Source organism: Gekko japonicus, unplaced genomic scaffold (genome assembly GCF_001447785.1).
Source record: "Gekko japonicus isolate JY-2015 unplaced genomic scaffold, Gekko_japonicus_V1.1 scaffold2089, whole genome shotgun sequence".
Taxonomy (NCBI): domain Eukaryota; kingdom Metazoa; phylum Chordata; class Lepidosauria; order Squamata; family Gekkonidae; genus Gekko; species Gekko japonicus.
In genome coordinates this window covers 76226-95793 of record NW_015160282.1, presented here as the reverse complement: position 1 = coordinate 95793, position 19568 = coordinate 76226, and the positions used below count along the sequence as shown (strand labels likewise).

General features: G+C 49.3%; 1 protein-coding gene across 1 annotated transcript in view; it reads right to left on the bottom strand.

The window, feature by feature from the left end:
• Positions 1 to 318: 318 nt before the first annotated feature.
• The window catches only part of DDHD1 (DDHD domain containing 1), an 80532-nt gene continuing 61282 nt past the window's right edge, over positions 319 to 19568 (bottom strand). Inside the window, exons 9-14 of the mRNA XM_015415511.1 lie at positions 16882 to 17119; positions 13201 to 13276; positions 10589 to 10738; positions 6946 to 7198; positions 1138 to 1332; positions 319 to 506 (exon numbers count right to left, since the gene is read on the bottom strand). Of these exons, the coding sequence (XP_015270997.1) occupies positions 319 to 506; positions 1138 to 1332; positions 6946 to 7198; positions 10589 to 10738; positions 13201 to 13276; positions 16882 to 17119 (1100 nt within the window). The remainder of the gene's footprint in view (positions 507 to 1137; positions 1333 to 6945; positions 7199 to 10588; positions 10739 to 13200; positions 13277 to 16881; positions 17120 to 19568) is intronic.

Here is a 19568-nt window from a genome sequence, read left to right as displayed (position 1 = left end):
TTAAACCCGCCCAAAAACCCCCCCCCCCCCCCCGGCCCGACCCTTAGCAGAGATGCTAAAACGCTACTGCTGGCTTGGCTGTCCAGATGCAGACCGCGAGAACCGAGGGCTGCCTTTCCAAGAGGACCTTCGTGAGAACGGTGGATGGTCCGAGAAGCAGGCGGGTGTCCGGAAGGACAAAGAATCTTGGAAGGAAGAAACCCAGACATGCATTGAAACCTGAAACATCCGTGCGCCTTACTTTCCCTTTAAGATTTGTCTATGATGTTCAATGAGTTTTATCCCCATTCCCTCCCCCCCCCCCCCCCCAAGCAAAAATCAAACAGGGTCTGGCTGTGATTTGATGCCGTCCTCCTCTTCTTGCTCCTGCTTGTACATGAAGGTGAGGAGGAAGAGGGCAATGTCCATGGACGACCAGTAGGCCGTGTGCGACGTGACGGCCGACCAGTATCTGCTCTCCACCAGGCCTTCCCTGAGCTCAAAGTCGATCCTCTGCTCCAGCTCCACTAGGCAGGAAACACAAGGAGACACGAGGTCAGGAAGGACGACCCCCCACCGCGATGTGGCCACCCCAAGAAGAAAGCCACGGCCACACGTGCCCTGCTTTGGACCACCCCCCGTTTCTTTTCACCTCTGCCGTCCTTGGGGGAAGAAGAGAGGAAGAGAAGATTGGATGTATACCCCGCCCTTCACTACCCGAAGGAGTCTCAGAGCGGCTTACAGTCTCCTTTCCCTTCCCCTCCCCTCCCCTGTGAGGTAGGTGGGGCTGAGAGAGCTCCATTGAACAGCTCTGAAAGGACTTTTGACTGACCCAAGGTCACACCAGCAGCTTCGTGTGGAGGAGTGGGGAATCAAACCCGGTTCTCCCAGATTAGAGTCCGCGGACTTAACCACTACACCAAACTGGCTTCCTTTTGTCCATCCTAACGCTACTGCCCATCAGCTTCATTAGATGCCCTTGAGTTCTAGTCTTTTGGGAGAGGAAGTTCTCTTGGTCAACTCCCTCCACCCTGTGCACAATTTTACAAACCCCCCATTCGTCTCTTTCCTAAACTGAAAAGCCCCTCTTCTGTTTCCACTCAGGGGAGAAAAGGGGCACACAACGGAGACCTCGGGGGCCAGAGACCGTCCACTCACCTGTCGGGTCCAGGAAGCCAGAGCTGCTGTGGGGGAAGGCCTGAGTCCCAATCAGGGCTTGGCTGGAGGCCGCCTTCTTCTCCTCTGCTTCCGCCCCTTCTTTTCCTGGCTCGAGGGCCTGGGAGGCGGGGGCACTTGAGCGTCCGAATCTGGAGAAGAGCATCCCACCGAGGCCTTTCCCGATGCTGGCCGCACCTGGGTTCGGGCACAACACAAAAGACGACTTACACTTTGTGATGGCAAACATGCGCAGAGCCAAACGGAACATCGCTATTGAGGAGTAGGTGCTGCCGGAACCGGAGGACGGGTGCTTGGCTTCCCCACGCTCACCCTGCTAGCCTCAGACACGACTTACAGGCATGACACTGGCTGCCAAGAGCATTCCGGGTTCACTTCAAGGTGCTGGTTCTTACCTTTAAAGCCCTATATAGTCAGGGGCCGACATACCTGAGGGACTGCCTTTCCCCATATGTACCCCAGCGAGCACTGTGTTCAGGGTCACAAAATGGTTTGACCCTTCCGGGCCCCAAAGATGCCAGACTGGCAACAACCAGGGCCAGGGCCGTCTTGGTGGTGGCTCCGTGCTGGTGAAATGAGCTCCCAGTACAGTTCCGCAGGGCCTGCAAGACGGAGCTCTTCCACCAGGCCTTCGATTAAGAAGCCGCCATCGTTACCATCACCATCAAAAACATCATCACGAAAGGGACTCCGCCATTACAATCTATGCCAGTTGTATATATGTGATGAAGATCAAGAACTGAGGAACAAAGTAACCGTTGCTGCCATCCTTAATGTATAGTTACAACTTGCTAGCACTTTATGTTTTGAGCTGTTGTTACTACCATTTCTATGTTGCTTTTGTAAGCTGCCCTAGGTGTGCTTCGGTGGGGAGGGTGGGGTATAAGTTAAATAAATAAATAATTAAAAATATTATTTTTATTACCTTTTTTAAATTACCTTTTACCTTTTATTACCTTGTTACCTTTTGCGTCTACTCCTTCCCTTCTGCTGGTGGTAGCGGGGGGAGGGGTGTTCAGTGTACAAAATCATCACCAGGGGTGCTTTCACGCACGCTAAATAACGCCCTTTCAATCAACTTTCAGTGCTCTTTGCAACTGGAGTTTTTTACTGTGTGAAACGGCAAAATCCACTTGCAAATGGTCGCTAGAACAAAACGGCATTATTTAGCAAGCGTGAAAGTGTCCTCGGTCAGAACATGGATTAAGTAAAATGGAAATTAGAGTAGGAGGTGGGATCTGCCATATGGCTGGCCAGGCCCATGGCTACAGTGAGGCTTCTGGGGGCTCCACCCCCTTTCTTAAAGGCACAGCCCCACAAGAATTTATATGTCGTATGTGTATTGTTTGGAAAATTAATAAAATCGTGTCCTTCGGGACAGTAAAAAAAAAAAAGAGAGAGAATTTATCATGTAAATGCTTTTTTCAATCATTTTAAAACATTTTTTTTAAAGGCATGTGCTCCTTTAAGCAGCATGGGGTGCTGTAGTTGACTAATTCCGGCACTGAGCAAGGGGGTTGGAGTAGGTGACCTCTAGGATCCCTTCTAACTCTGTGTCAAGAAGCTGATCTCCTCTAAGAGAGCTTTTATTTATTTATTTATTCATTCAATTTATATACCGCTCTAACCTATTTTGGCAGGTCTCTGAGCGGTTTTACATACATATTCCAAATTCCCTAACTAGGGCCACATTGTTGATGGGTGGTGTCTGCCTACCAGCACCCAGGGCTTGTTGTTTTTCTGGCTTCCTCTAGCGGCTTTTCTGCCTAGGTGTTAGCTTTCTTGATTTTAGAAGTCATCACCCCTACCTGCTGGCTTGTTATCAGAATGGTTGCATAGGCTGGCAGAAGTTATTAACTTTTGCAGCAGTTGAGAATGGTCATCTCAGGTGGCTGACAGTTTGCAATTTAGAGATCTATCCTGGTAACAGCTTTCTACTGGCTAAATGATTAAGAACTGCTCCTTGTAGAATTCAATGCTAGAACAGCTAAGATTAGAGATGTAAAATTTTCGGAAATTTTGAAGCTCAGAAAAAAACCCCGATTTTTTCCCAGTTTTTTCTGGAAAAAAATGGAAATTTTCGGAAAAATTGAAAAAAATGCTACATTAGCATTTCTTTTGTCTTTTCTAGATTGAAAGTCATTCTGTTACTTTAGGAACATAAAATATGACTATGGACATTTTTACTTGGCATGAAATTATCACAACTAGCATATTAAAAATATAGTGTATCCAAACAATTATTACAAACAGAATACCCACCCACATGCAAAAACAAACCTGAAACTTTTTTATTTTCTCGTGACAATCGCACCTCCTAAAGGAAGAAATGCATCTTGTTCTTGCATTGGAGAGTTCAGTTTGTAACCTAGGACTTGCTTGTCTTCAGTGCACAGAAATTAGATCAATCTGATACCATATATATATATTAGAAATGATTTGGAAAATATTTGAACACCTTCTCTTAAAATATTTTATTCATCATGTTAAAATAAAACATTCCATAATCAATTTTTTTTCTTTTCTTTTTCCATTTTTCCATTTTTTCGGAAAAAAACAAAAAAGGCTTCAGGAAAAAAACAGAAAAAAACTCTTTTTTCCCCAACTTTTTCCGGTTTTTTTCCGGGCCTTCACATCTCTAGCTAAGATTGAGTCCAGTAGTGCCATAGAGCCCAACGAGACTTTCTGGGTATAAGGTTTTGACAGTTAAAGCTCCCTGAGCCAAAGGAAAGGAGCTTCGCTGCCATGTCCCATGCAAGGGTAGCTGCCTGACATAGACCTCTGGACCTTGGACCAGTGTTCCCTCTAAGCTGAGTTAGTGTGAGCTAGCTCACAGTTTTTAAGCCTCTGGCTCACACATTTTTGTCTTAGCTCATGAAGGAGGGCTCCAGAGCAAACTAACTTATGCAGCCGCCAAATCGCCAGCTCACAACTTTAATGCCAGGAGCTCACAAAGTAGAATTTTTGCTCACAAGACTCTACAGCTTAGAGGGAGCATTGCCTTGGACCCCCTTGCTTGTTTAAATAAAACATTGGAACTGCATTGTCCATCTGGGCAAGAATGGATCGGTTCCGATGGATGTCTGAGAAACAACTCAGGGTGTGACAAAGTGCTCATGATCCTAAACCATTAATGTGCAGCGGCTTCTCATCTTTTAACCAAGTACCCCAGCCGACAATCCCTCGCAGTGGATGCCCCAGCCCAAGAGTGAAGTGTTCATGGTGAGGACTACCTCACGTTCAGAAACTCTAAAGGAAACCCTCTGGGATGAATTCCCCATGAGGACCGACACGATAAAGAATGTATGACAGGTCTGGAAATAAGAGTAACTGTGCCATAAAGCATGAACTCCAGCACTATGATGACACGGAAACCGGAGCTGCAGGGGTCGCATCTGTAACTCAGCCATAGGCAGGACTGCGGTGGTAAAAGCCACGTGTCCCAAAAGGCGCAGAACTTTATGAACTGATTGGAACCGGTGAGCTCTGAACTGTCTCACCAAGGCAGAGGTAGCCTGTGCCCTTCCGGGAGGGAGAAAACCCTTCCCCACTTGGGAATCTTGCATAGCTCCAATAAATTGTACCCTCTAATATGGAATTAGTTGTGATCTATCCCAATTTACCAGGACTCCTAGTCTCTGACAGGTCCCCAAGACAAGAGTGCGATGACTCGACGCTGCCTTAAGTTCGGACTCCCTATCCCCCCCGGTCATCGATGCGACAAACATGAAATTAAGCAAACTCCGGAGGACGGCAGAAGACAGGAGGGCCTGGCGTGATGTGGTCCGTGGGGCTGTGAAGAGTCGGACTCGACTGTGCGACTGAACAACATCCCCCCGAGCTTTAGGGGTGAAGCGCTGGCAGGCCTTACATGTGGAGACACTATGCCCGTCACTCAAACAGAACGAAGGTCATGTTTGCCAGTTTGCGTCACCTTTGCTCCGCATCGGGAGCGCCTGCGCCTCTTGAAAAGGGCCTTCGGAGCCATGGAGGGGACTCAGAAGCCAACATCGCTTCAACAGATCTGGATGTTCTACTCTCAGCTGCAGCTGGAGACTCCAAAAACATGACCTCCTCCTTCAGTGGCAAAAGAGGAACTGAGGGGGGGGGCACTGTTGTGCAAGAACACGTGGCTCCTGGGCGGGAACAAGCTGCTGACCCCGGCGCACAGCGTCCCCTGGAGGCTTGTAGCGCTAAAGACCTATCCGATGGCCGGCTTGCTCATGTGCAGTCCCCCTGCACAGAAGATCAGTGATGAACGTATGATTTTTGCTGTTCAGTTGCACAGTGGAGTCCGACTCTTCGCGACCCCATGGACCACAATCACGCCAGGCCCTCCTGCCTTCCGTTGACCTCCGAAGTTTGCTCAATTTCATGTTCGTTGCATCGATAACACTGTCCAGCCAGCTCATGCTTTGCCATCCCCTTCTTCTTTGACCTTTGGTCTTTCCCAGCGTCAGGATCTTCTCCAGCGAGCGCTCCCTTCTCATTTGGTGGCCAAAGTATTTGAGCTTCAGCTTCAGTCTCTGGCGTTCCAGGGAACAGTCAGGGTTGGTTTCTTTTAGGATTGACTGATTTGTTCTTCTTGCAGTCCAAGGGACTCTCAAGGGTCTTCTCCAGCACCATAATTTGAAAGCATCTATTCTTTGGTGCTCGGCCTTCCTTATAGTCCTTCCTTATAGTCTCGTAGCCATACATTACTACTGGGAATACCATCGCTTCAACCATACGGACTTTTGTTGGCAGGGAGCTGTCTCTATTTTGTATTATGCTGTCTAAGTTTGCCATCAGAGGACTACTGGTCATTCCCACCCCCACATACTTTCACCATTGCTATGCATCTTGCACAAATTTTCACCACTGCTGCTGTTCCTATCGGGATGGCCACTACCTTGATTATGGGAGCAAGACTGCGAGAGCTCTCACTGTTACGGCTTAAAAGTCAACAACTGGTATTTCAAAGCCACGCCAACTTTTCCTCTGACACGGCTGCCACCTTGTGGTCACAACACTATTAGTCAGAGAATTTACATGCGGTCTCTTCAAAGACACGCTCACCAAGCAAAAACAATACAATAAAATCATTAAAAAACAACAGGAAGAAAACAATAAAAATGAAAACAAGCAATTAAGCACAATCCACGGGCTCAAAAACAGCACAAAATGTTCAGCAGCCTAAAATGATATTCCTAAAGTGGTGAAGACGGATAGTGGGATCCAACCCAATATTCCACCGCCAGAAAAAAGTACTAGTTTCTCCTTCCATTTAACCGTGGGTACGGCACACAGTCTGGTGGTGTAGGAAGCAACTGGGGGTCAGGCAGCAATTTCCCTCCAGGTCAGTTTGACCAGGGATCCTGGAGATTTTTTTTGTCATCTTCTGGCCGTGGAGCAGGGGTCACTCACTGGGGGTGTTGGAAGGGGAAGGTATTTGTAAATGTCCTGTGCTGTGCAAGGGGTTGGACTAGATGACCGTGGAGGTGCCTTCCAACACTATGATTCTAACTTATGAAATGTACTCAAACCCTCGCATCCCGAGAGCCCATGTTTTAGAGGCAGCAAACAGGACATACTTTTTTTAAAAAAATCCTGCCCTTGTTTCTAAGCGGCTTAGAGTAGCCTCTCTTCAATGGTCTTCAGCCGATTCCCCCCTGCCTGCCTCTGCCAATTTTACCCCCTAGAGGTGAGATTAAGCAGAGATGGAACTGGGCCGTGGTCCCTTGTGAACCTGATGGTCAAAGTGTGTGTGTGTGGGGGGGATTTCATCCTATGGAAATCGGAAATAGTTACCCATTATACTTGCTTTGCCTATATTTGTTATAGACTCTCCGTAGTGCCGCCGGGCCATGACGGGCGACGTCGTCGGGCTGGGTATCGTCGGGATGGATTCGCTCTCGGAAACTGAGGTAGGCTCTTTTGTCGGGTTGAGGAAACTTGGCTTCATGTGCTCGTAAGGTAGAGGGTTGGTGGTGTTGTACCAGTGGATCTGGACGGGGGAAATGTTGCTATAGTGCTTCAGAATCAGAGGTTCTAGTCTGTAGGCCTGCAAGAAGAAAAAAGTGGGAAGCCCTTGAGTGAGACGCAGGGGCCCAACTTTTCTTTGGACATCTGTCTCCATCTAGAAGAGCAAACTTCTCTCCCCTTCATGTTCAAACCATTAACTCCTGCGAAACTTTAGCTGGTAGAATAGAATGACTATCTGAAACGCCTCGGGGGAGCTGAATGCTTAGGAAAAGTTAGACCGCCTCTCCGCAGGCCTTTATTGATTTTATACTGTGACATGAAGAAACAATCAGACGTACTGGAAACAAAGAATGCCTTAAGGGAGAGACACGGAAGTATTTTTTTATATATAAAACAATAAGGTTATTTATAAATTACTCTATCTGTAGAGCAGTTTGGAAACCAGAGACATGCGAGAATTCTCCGCATCTGCACGAGGCCCAAAAGGCTGAGAAGTATTCGAAAGCGGGCCCTTCCAGAATGCCTTGAAGTCACTGGAGCACTGAGGCTCTGGAACCTGACCAAACAGAAGCTTTCTGGACAAATTCGTATTTCAGCTCCCCTACGCCAGAGGGACGCACAGAGCTGAAGTCCGTGGTGAAACAGTTTTTAAATGGTATCTGCTGTGGGTTCACATTGTTTTATGTCTCTGAAGCGTATTCAAGAAAGCGCATTTCACCAGGTACAAATGATTACTAAAGAAAATGTGATGGAATGTTTGTCGCAGCGTTTTCCAACTGATCGACCACAGAACTTGAAAAAGACAGACCCTGTAAGAAGGCTCAGACACACGCAGCCATTTAGAGTATTTGGGCCACTCCGGATCTGCCGATTCACTTAGGAAACACAGTTCTGTGGAGCTGGAAGCAGAAAGTGTCTGCACACAGCGCCGACTGGTTAGTGCTCTGAAACTACCATGAAAACTCCACCCCCAAACTTTAGAGCAGTTTTGTATTCTTACAAAAGATGGGGGGGGGGGTCAGTTAAAAAAGGCTGAGCGATTGAACAAATCCATGTCCATTCATTAGTAAGAAAAGACCAGAAATCCCTGGTATAATAACAAAAAAATTATAAAAGTAAATTTTTATCACATGTTCCATTCTGAATGAAGAATATTATACAAAATCTCTCTGGTGTCAGTCCAATATTGAAAGCACCTCCAAGTCCCAACAGATTTCCTATCTGAGTCAGTCTTTCTCAGTGAACCAATAAGGTCCGATGTTGACGGAGACAAGGCAATCCTGTTAACGGGGCACCGGTAATTAATATCTCATTTCCACAGTTCTTCGGCAACAGGTACTGCAACTGAACATAATTAATCTTGTTGTTGTTGTTCAGTCGCACAGTTGAGTCCGACTCTTTGCGACCCCGTGGACCAGATCACGCCAAGCCTTCCGGTCTTCTGCCGTCCTCTGAAGTTTGCTCAGTTTCATGTTTGTTGCATCGATGACACTGTCTAACCATCTCATCCTTTGCCGTCCCCGTCTTCTTTGACCTTCAATCTTTCCCAGCATCAGGGTCTTCTCCAGTGAGGGCTCCCTTCTCATTGGGTGGCCAAAGTATTTGAGCTTCAGTTTCATTATCTGGCCTTCCAGGGAACAGTCAGGGTTGATTTCTTTTAGGACTGATTTGATCTCCTTGCAGACCAAGGGACTCTCAAGAGTCTTCTCCAGCACCATAGTTCAAAAGAATCTATTCTTCAGCGCTTGGCCTTCCTTAGAGTCCAACTCTTGCAGTCATACATGACTACTGGGAATACCAGTGCTTCAACCATACGGACTTTTGTTGGCAGGGAGCTGTCTCTATTGTTGCCAGGGTAATTTCTCTACTTTTTATTATGCTGTCTAGGTTTGCCATCGCTTTCCTCCCAAGGAGTAGGCGTCCTTACATTTCATGGCTGCAGTCACCGTTTGCAGTGATCTTGGATCCCAGGAACGTGAAGTCTGTCTATATTCTACATTGCATTTAATCTTCCTGCTTCCTAGTTTGGTCTGATAAAACAGCTCCAAAATTTCCAAAGAACAGAGTCTCCGTCAACATCGGACCTTATTGCCTCACTGAGAAGGACTGACTGAGATAGGAAATTTGTGGGAACTTGGAGGTGTTTTCAATATTGAACTGAACATTTGATAAAAATTTACAAGTTATTTTTATACATTCTTTATTATTATATTCATGGGTTTCTGGTCTTTGGTTAGTTTCCCCATACTGTGAATCTCCACTTTTTGCTCCCCCCTCCCCCCCCGGCCATTCATCTGCAAGGGCAGAAATGCAGGATATAAATTTTAGAAATAATAAATCATCCACTTCTACTGCAGCAATGCTGACCGCTGTTCAGTTTGTGCTGGTCGTTTCAGCTGTGACGGCGGGGTTCACCCCACGGCTGAGGACTGCACTTTGAGCTTTCCCTTTTATATCAATCCCTTTCCTTTTATGCAGATAGATCCGGTTGGTCAGCCATGTTGGTCTGAAGCAGCAGAACAAATTTCGAGTCCAGGCGGGTACCTTTAAGGCCAACAAAGGTTTATTCAAGGTGTGAGCTTTTGTGTGCATGCACACTTCATCATATACAATAGAATGGCAGGCAAGGCGCAGACTTATAGCCGGAGAATGAACAGCAAATAAGAGAGCCAGGTTGGTGTCGTGGTTAAGTGCGCGGACTCTCATCTGGGAGAACCGGGTTTGATTCCCCACTCCTCCACTTGGAGCTGCTGGATGACCTTGGGCAAGCCTTAGTTCTGTCAGAGCTGTTCTCTCAAGGACAATTCTGTCAGAGCTCTCTCAGCCCCACCTACCTCACAGGGTGTCTGTTGCGGGGAGGGAAAGAAGACTGTAAGCCACTCTGAGTGAAGGGTGGGGTATAAATCCAATCTCCCTTCTCTTCTCATACCTTGAATAAACCTTTCTTGGTCTCAAAGGTGCCACGGGACTCTAGATTGGTTTCTTTTTATGAGGCATCGATTTTCGGCTTTAAAAAGACAGCGCTTTGCCAGGCTGCGCTGTGGCACAGACACACACCCCTAGTCCGCGTGGGAACCCCTGACGATCCCTTCGTACGCACCACATTTATTGTCCGATTGGTGGATTTTACAGATAACTCTCGAGCAGGGCCGAGGCAGAAAATCCCATGGGCGCCTCCTTCCCTTCCGCTGCCAGCATGGGATACAAGCCATGAGGACGCCCTCCTGCCCGAGCCCCACCTAAACGAAAGGGACCGGCTCTGTGGAAGCCCTCCCGTTCATTTAGATGCGGCGGCCCAGGAGGACGCCCGTGATTTGTGCCTCATGGGCCCAGTCCGTCTTCTGCTCCGCTGCCGCCCTTCACGGTCCCCGCAACCACCCCAACCACATGAGGGCGCCGCCTCACCTTGCCTCAGGGTAGGGCCGCCTCTGCTCTCGAGGTGAAAGCTTGTTACTGCACTAACACTCACCACTGGATCTGTTGGATGAAAAATGTTTAGCAACCGGTTACAAAGAGTTCGGGGCAGAATGTGATCTTGACTTCCACTGTTTCCGGGACGGATGCCGCGCAAGGCCAAAAACACTGCTAATGGAGATCCCATACAGAAGAAATTCTCAACCTACGGAGACATTTCAGTCGGCATTAACAGGCGGAGAAGACGGCGGCTTGCGAGCACATACTGGTTCTCTCTCCCCTCCCCTCCCCTCCCCCCCCCGACCCTCTTTGGGCTGCAATCTCACGGCCTCGAGTCAAGACATGACAAATGGGGGGGGGAAACGCAGTGTGACGATGAGTCGTCACCTTTCTACCTTTCGACAGCGGCCGGAAACGGAAGTGAGCCGCTGGCACACGGACTGTTGAGATTGCTAATGGTGTCTCAAGGAATCTCACCCTGAAAAAGGGACTCCGTGAGAGGCTGGGGAGGGAGAGAGGACTCGGAGGGGAGCCGCGTTGGGTCTCCAGTGAAACATGGCAGTCCGAGTCCAGCAGCGCACCTTGGAGACCAGACAAGGTTTTCGGGGCATGCGCTCTCAGGAGTCAACACTCCCTTCACCGGACCCTTTGCCGGAGCCCCTGAAGGTTTTTTTTTGGTCTTCTCAGGTGCTGGCGGACTCGAACCTTAGCTGTATGACTCTGCAGGGTGTTCCCTCCCATTGGAAATCTGCTCAGTCATGACCGATGCTCCCTCTAAGCTCTGAAGTCCTGTGAGCAAAAATCCTACTTTGTGAGCTACCGGCATTACAGTTGTGAGCCAGCGATTTGGCTGCTGCGTAAGTTCGTTTGCTCTGGAACCACATCCTTCTTGACCTAAGACAAAATCGTGTGAGCCGGAGGCTAAAAAACTGTGAGCTAGCTCACACTCACTCAGCTTAGAGGGAACACTGGTCATGACTGTGTGGGAAGTGAAGAAGCTGGTAACTGCTGCTTAACTAAAGAAAGCGCTTCCGTGCTTGCTCCCCCCCCCCCCGCTTCTAGTTTGTCACAGCCCATCAAGGAAGCAGCAAAAGCAAGTTGTATAAAAGCAACAACCGTGAGCGCATACGGCAACAGAGGAAGCCACTAGCCCAGGGGGCCCCTGACCTTTTTTGAGCCTGCGGACACCTTTGGAATCCTGACACGGCTGGAGGAGGGGGTGCTGGCACACAGGGGCCATTGTGGGGGGCGGAGCCAGCCACACGATGGCCACCACCGCTCCCCTTCAGTCACGCAGCGAAGATCCTTGTGCTGGGGGGGCAGCTGCTGCCGAGGCAACTTTTTTTTTTAATGTGCACAGTCAATTAGAAGCCTTGCTGGAAAAAAGGGCCCCACCGTGCCCCGCCCACTTTCTAAAAACACTGGGCGGGCCCCACAGCGCCCACGGGCACCACGTTGGTGACCCCAGCGCTAGTCCATCTAGCCTGGGCAGCCGCTCCCCAAAGTCTCCAGCAGACCGTTTTTCTCCCCGTCCTGCTGCCTGCGGTCCTTCACCCTTCGGGGGTTCCGTGGCCTGAGCCTGAGACCTTGTGTGTGTGTGTGTGTGTGTGCTCTCTCGCCAACAGCCATGGCCTCCGTGCTGTCCCCGACACTCCTCTTGGGCACAGCCAGAGACAACTTCCACAGGGATGTCTTCTACACGTTCACTTCCAAACTGAAGTGATGGGGGGGGGGGGGGGGGGGGAGGGAGCATCCACATGACACTGTGCTCTCATTCTCCTTTCCCTGTCCTTTCCAAACCACAGAATCGTAAAGCTGGAAGGGGTCTCTGGGGTCATCTACTCCAACCCCCTGCACAATGCAGAAAATTCACAAATACCCCCCCACACACACACACACCCAGTGGCCATTGTTCCACACCCAGATGATGGGGGGGGGGGGAACCCCTCCGGGACCCCGGGCCAAACCGGCCTGGAGAAAAATTGGTTCCTGAGTCCTCAAAGTGGCGATCGGCACTTCCCTGGGCATGTGAGAAAGGGTCACGAGAACTAAGCACTGGTGCAACCCCTTCCTGACCTGCTTGTCTCTGATCTTTGGGGGAAGACACACAGTCCAAGCAAGTTATCGCCCTGTCTGGAGGGGACGCTGTGCATCTTCCAAGGTCCTACCGACACCATTTCCCTTCCCCTTAGCCCCACGTGGCCGCCATTTCCCCCAACATGCCACTGGAGGAGGGGCACTTGCTATGGCATTACAGCAGCCACCGATTTTTTTAAAAAGTCTTCAAAAAGCCCCCCAGCTGCATGACAGTGAAAAATGGAGATAAAATGAAGGCTGATGAAGGAGAAGGGTGCAGAAAACTCCCATGTGGAAGCTTTCTTGCCCATGTGAACGGCTCTGCATTGGCAGTGGCAGCACATGCAGAGGACACCCTCGCCATGGGCATGCGGCCGCGGTGCAGCCAGCAGCGACACTGAGGACATGCAAGAAGCGCCCTTCAGTCGGCTCACCCTCCTGTTCCCAACTGTGTTCCCCTCTGTTCAGTCTCCTGGGAGGTTCTCTAATGCTGGGGGGAGGAGGAACAACAGTGGAAGCCAGAAAAAAAACCCCTGCTGCCTCCGGAAGCGTGCCACCAGCGGGAGAGCACCCTTCCATATTCATTCCTACCTTGAATTTTAAGGCAGGCGTTTTGGATATGGTGGATGTCTTCAGCCCATGCAACCTCTCTTCTATTTCTTTCAATCTAGGGAGGAAAAACCAGTTGCGTGACGTCTCGGTCAGAAAAAGCTCATTCAGGGGCCAAACTAGATGCATTCTTGAAGGGCCAGGCTAGATGAGTGAGCCACCACATGAGGGGACTGGGGGGATATAAAAATTGTAATAAATAAAAGAAATGGGGTGGGAGCAGCCATAGGGCTTTGTTTGCATATGAAGCTGGCCTGATTTATTTTTTGTTTAATGCATGGAAAGGGGTGATCAGATGAGAGGAGTTAAACCCACCCTTGGCTTTATATTGGAGTGCTTTGCTGCTTTAAGCATTTTCTTCCCAGGCTATAGTGTAGTGGTTAAGTGCGCGGACTCTAATCTGGGAGAACCGGGTATGATTCCCCACGCCTCCACTTGCAGCTGCTGGATGACCTTGGGCAAGCCGTAGCTCTGATAAGAGCTGTCCTTGAAAAAGAGCAGTTTCTGTCAGAGCTCTCTCAGCCCCACCCACCTCACAGGGTGCCTGTTGTGGGGAGGGGAAGGAATTTGTAAGCTGCTCTGAGACTCCTCCGGGTAGTGAAGGGCGGGGTATAAATCCAATCTCTTCTTCTTCTTCTCTAGGTCACTTCCAGCACAGGAGCGGGTGGGGGGGGAAAGTGGTCGAAGCGATGGAACTTCTAGCTGTGGTGTATATAATAATTATGCATTTGTGACGTTCACCAAACTAATGCTCTGGAGATGGGTGGTCTAAGTCGGGGGTGGCCAAACTGTGGCTCGGGAGCAACATGCGTCTCTTTCACAGCTATTGTGTGGCTCCCGGCAGGGCAGCGGGGCAAGCGAAGGGGAGGCATGCCTCCCCTCCCCGATGGGTCTTCCCTTCCCCAGACAGTTCCCCTTCCTGGGGAGGCTCGAGGCAGGGGGGAGCGGGGAAAGAGAGCAACTTTAATGGCATTCTCAAAGCCCCTCCTCCCCCCACCGCCTACAAATATCATTGGACAAATAAATATCATCATCGATCCCTACATTTACTCCTTTTGTTTTTATTGTTGGCCGCCTCATTTAATGTTAACAAAAAGCAAATTTGCAAAGTTTTCGTTAAAAGCATATGGCATGCAGCTCTCAAACATCGGATGTTTGTTCTACGTGGCTCTTATGTTAAGCACGTTTGGCCCACTCCTGGTCTAAGTACGAGGACTGGAGCACACTCCTCTCTCTCTCTACCACTCACGGGGGAGGCTGTCATGACTCGACTGTGGCTTGCAAGTTGGAGCCGGGTTAGGTACTGCGAGGACTCCAGCTCGGAGCCCCTCTTCTCTGTCTTTCTAGCCTACCCACATTTTGAATTTATTAAAGCAGCTATATCCCCACTTGTAACTGGTACAGTCCACAAGGTGGCTAAAATTTAATGAGGATCCCCCCAAATTTAAAATCAATTAATAGACATAATAAAATTCCAAAATTAACCTCAGCCGAAAAAATCAGCAAGGGTAACCAACTGAACAAAATGGGAAGCAGCATAAAAAGCAGAGAAACGACAGCCAGGAAATTTTAGCTGAGGAGTACAGATTTGTAAAAGGTAAAGGTAAAGGTTCCCCTGCTCGAAAGCCAATCGAGTCCGACTCTAGGGTTGCGGTGCTCCGTTTCAAAGCCGAAGAGCCAGCGCTGTCCGAAGACGTTTCCGTGGTCATGTGGCCGGCATGACTAAACGCCAAGGCGCACGGAACGCTGTTCCCTTCCCACCAAAGTGGTACCTATTTATCTACTTGCAATTTCTTGCTTTCGAACTGCTAGGTTGGCAGGAGCTGGAACTAGAGACGGGAGCTCACTCCGTCATGCGGCCCCCGGGTCTCGAACTGCTGAACTACCGACCTTCCACAGCCTGCAGTTCAGCATCTTAACCACTTGAGCCACCGCAGCTCCAGGCGTCTAAACCAGGCGTCTAAACCAGGACTTGACTACTTCTCTGTGAGTTTAGGAGCCAGATCCATTTTTCTGCTTTCAGGGTTTCCTAATTTTATTTATTTATCTATCCGATTTATACCCCGCCCTCCCTGTCGATGCAGGCTCAGGGCAGCTTACATAAAAGGCATATATAAATGCAACTAAAATCCATCATAGAACAACTAAAAACCATAAACAAATCAGTTATTCTAAAGTGCTGGAACAATATTCAAAGTGCAAGAGCAGAGAATTTTAAATTTAAACAATACTCCATAGGTGGCAATAACGATAGTGTTCCTGCACCAGCTCCGTTGATCTACTTTAATTTAAATTACAACATTTTCTAACTGTTGCTACAAAACAGAATCCTAACTTTTTCAACAGCTTCTCAATGGTTTATGAATGCCATGACAAAGGCACTGCAGTCTACGCAGACAGAGGGACTCCTGGTTGCCGCTGCCACAACAAAAAGCTAGCCTCTAAATTTAACCACATTGAATCTCTCTGATTTCTCATAATTTAATCATATTCCTTAGAAGGCACCATTTAACTGAACGTCGGAGTCAGCAGAGAGAGCAGAGGATTAAGGAATTAATTCATCGGTCACCATCGAAATGGTGTAAATTAGAGTTCATAAATAAAAAATGACAAGCACTATGGCAAGAAATACATCCCTATTCTATGCAAAACGATAAATGAGCTTTGTACGGCTACTGAGGATTACTGAGAGAGGCTACAACAAAATCAATGCCAGAAATACTAGGTGCCAGGGCAAACTGGCACTGGGGGTCTGTTAAGCCCTAGCTGAAATGCCACCGGAGGCGGAACAAGAGGAGTGTCCGGCCCACATCCCCTTGCTCCCGTGGTGGGAACCCCCCGCCCAAGAACTTCAACAGAGGCTCTGCTCGGAGCGCCCCGACTTCTGGTGTCAGCTGGTGGCCACCCAAGTCAGGACTTCTTCTCTGGGACTTCCTCCTTGCGTGGGTGAACGGGTGCCTACTCTTTGGCTCCTCAGACCCCAGGTATAAACATGTTTAGTCGTTAATTAATATCCACTTTTATAATACAATTTTTTTTTCTTTGCCATCTGCAAGGAATGCTGCTGCCGACTTCAGTTTTTGTTTATATTTGAATAAGTTGATGACTTCACTATAAATTAGCACTTACTGATTCCATTAAAGGGTTTATTATTTGCAAGACATGTAGAGGATTACGATTAAAAAAGGCGCCAAAATGGAGCCTTCTAAAATCCCAGCGTGCGCTAAAGCATACCCAAGGACTGTATGTCGTGCCAGCAGGATGCAGTGCCCCTTTCCGTGCAGGGAAAGACCGAAGTCTAAAAAATATCAGGACAGACCACACCCTCTCCAGGGAACTTTCCACTGATGGTGGTGTGGTGGAAAGTGCCATCAAGTCGCAGCTAACTCATGGCGGCCCCAAGAAGTTTCCAAGGCAAGAGGAGTCCAGAGGTGGTATTGCCATTGCCGGCCTCTGCGTAGCAACCCTGGGCTTCCTGGGTGGTCTCCCCTCCAAGGACTAACCAGGGCTGACCCTGCTTAGCTCCTTGGATCAGACGAGATCAAGCCAGACTGGATGATACAATCAGATAACCGCTTTACCAGCAACTCCACCCAGCCTGGAGCTGCTCAGACCACCACACCCACATTTTCTCCAACACCGGGGGAAAGAAAAGCCTTTTACCGCTGCTTGGTTATGTAAAACTCCTCCAGCAAATGCTGCTCCTCGTAGCTCATCCAGGTGTCCTCGAGGTCTTCGTACTCCTTCTCGAGCAACTGTTCATACAGCCTGACCGGATTCCACCCGGTCATGATGTCGTAGGTGATCACACATCCTAAGGAGTGCGACACGATCGACACTTTCCCGTCCTTGGCTCTGAAGTCTGGATTCCGCGAACAGAAAAGCGTGTACAAGCGGTTCATAAGAATACAGAGCATCACTTGCCCCAGACATAGGAACCTAAGAGAATTCAGTGTTGGATCAGGCCAATGGCCCATCCAGTCCAACACTGTGTCACACAGTGACTAAAAATACCAGGTGCCATCAGGAGGTCCAGCAGTGACGCCAGGACAAAACAGTTGCTTACCTGTAACTGGTGATCTTCGAGTGGTCATCTGTGCATTCACACCCATGGGATCTAGTGCGCACGCGCTGGATCGATCGGCATTGTAGCAAGCTCTTTTAACGGATTTTCGCGCCCAGACCTCGGGCATGCGCAGGAACCCCACCACGCATGCCCAGAAGGGAGGGCGCGGACATCCCGCCAGTTCCTTCAAACCGCCGCAAATCAACCCCTATTGAAAATGTAGAAGCTGACAGCAGCGGGGAAGGAGGGCGGGTGGTGTGAATGCACAGATGACCACTCAAAGATCACCAGTTACAGGTAAGCAACCTGTTTATCTTCGACGTGGTCTCTGTGCTTCACACCCATGGGAGATTAGCAAGCAGTGGCCTACCTGGAGGAGGGTGCTGGCAGGTCCTTTACTGCGTAGCCAAAGATAGAATGTGACATCCCATGTTGGTATTAGAGTTTTTGCGGACGTCTAGGGCGTAGTGCCTAATAAAGGTGCTAGGCATGGCCCACGTAGCGGCTTTGCAAATGTCCGTCAGGGGCACTCCCTGGAGGAAGGCAGTGGAATCTGCAATAGCTCGAGTTGAATGAGCCCTGATAGGGCCGGGCAATGGCTGTTTGGCAATCAGGTAACAGAGGCGGATGAGACCCGCAATCCACCTTGAGAGGCGCTGAGCCGTGATGCGAGTCCCCAGCGATGATGATGCATACGAGACAAATAGTTGGGAGTCATGTCTCGCTGGGCGGGTTCTGTTCAGGTAGAACAGGAGCGCACGCTTCACATCTAAGGTGTGTAACAGTCTGTCCTCTGAGGATGTCGGAGCCGGGAAGAAATCCAGGAGGAAGACCTCTGCCTGTGGGTGGAATTCTGACACTACCTTTGGCAGGAACGAGATGTCAGGTACGAGGCGGATGCCGTCTGGCAAAAAGGACAAGTATGGCGTGTCATGCCTGAAAGCCAGTATTTCTCCAACTCGTCTTGCAGAGGTGACAGCAACCAGAAAGGCCGTCTTCCACGACAGACATTTCATATCGCAAGTTGCGAGTGGTTCAAAGGGTTTCCTCGTGAGCTGGCGAAGAACGAGAGGAAGGTCCCAGGGAACAACAGGAGTTTTGACAGGAGGGTAGAGATGCAATAAACCTTTTAAAAAATGTTTTGAAAGCGGATGGGAAAACAGTGTGCATCCGTCAACTTGAACATGGTAGGCCGAAAGGGCGGCCAAATAAACACGTAACGATAAGTGGGAAAGTCCCAAGTCAGCGAGGGATAGGAGGAATTGGAAAACTTTCTTAAGACCTTGCGGAGGTGGCTTGAGGGGCATCATCACCAAGGGAAGAACAGAATCTTTGCCATTTATAATGGTAGGACCTTCGTGTAGTAGGTTTTCTGGCGTTCAGTAGAACGTTCGCTACGCGGATGGAAAAATCGTTGACGTTATTCTCCATGCTGTCAATTTCAAGTGCGGTACATCGTGATGTAGGAGAGGGGAGTTGGACAGGAAGAGGAGGTCCTGTGCCAGAGGGAACTGGTGGTATAGCCCTGTTGACAATTTGAGGACAGTTGAGAACCATGGTTGCCTTGGCCACCATGGGGTTATCAATATGCAGTTCGCGCCGTCTGACGATTTTGCAGACCAGTCTCAGAAGCATGGGTAAGGGAGGAAACAGGTAAAGGAGGTTCTTGGACCAAGGATAAAGGAGACCGTCTCCTAGAGAATGTGAGTCCCTGCCTCCTCGGCTGCAAAACAGAGGACATTTTTTGTTGGCTCTGGTGGCAAAAACATCGACTTGGGGAGCTCCCCATCTGCGGAAGAGTGGGAGGAGGTAGGTTGGGTTCATTTCCCACTTGTGGAGACTGAGTCCTGCTCGACTTAGATGGTCTGCCTGCACATTCATGTGTCCTGGGATGTGCGTGGCTATCAAGAAGATGTTGTGGGTAATGCAAAAGTCCCATAACTGGATGGCAAGGTTGCAGAGACATAGAGAGACCGTGCCTCCTTGCTTGTTGATATAAGCGAGTGCAGTGGTGTTGTCCGTGATCAGTGGTAAGAAACTCTTGACAGCGAACTGTATTGCAAGCAGTTCTAGGAAGTTTATGTGTCGACCTTGTTCGTGGGTGTTCCACTTGTCTCCCACACACATGCCTATCATGTGAGCACCCCAGCCCGACAGGGAAGCATCTGTGGTCAGGATGATTTGGGGTGATGGAGGATGGAAAGGTGCTCCCTGGAAGAGATTGGAAGGGACAGTCCACCAAAGGAACGAGTCTCGTATGTTGGGAGGAGGGGTTAGGAGAACG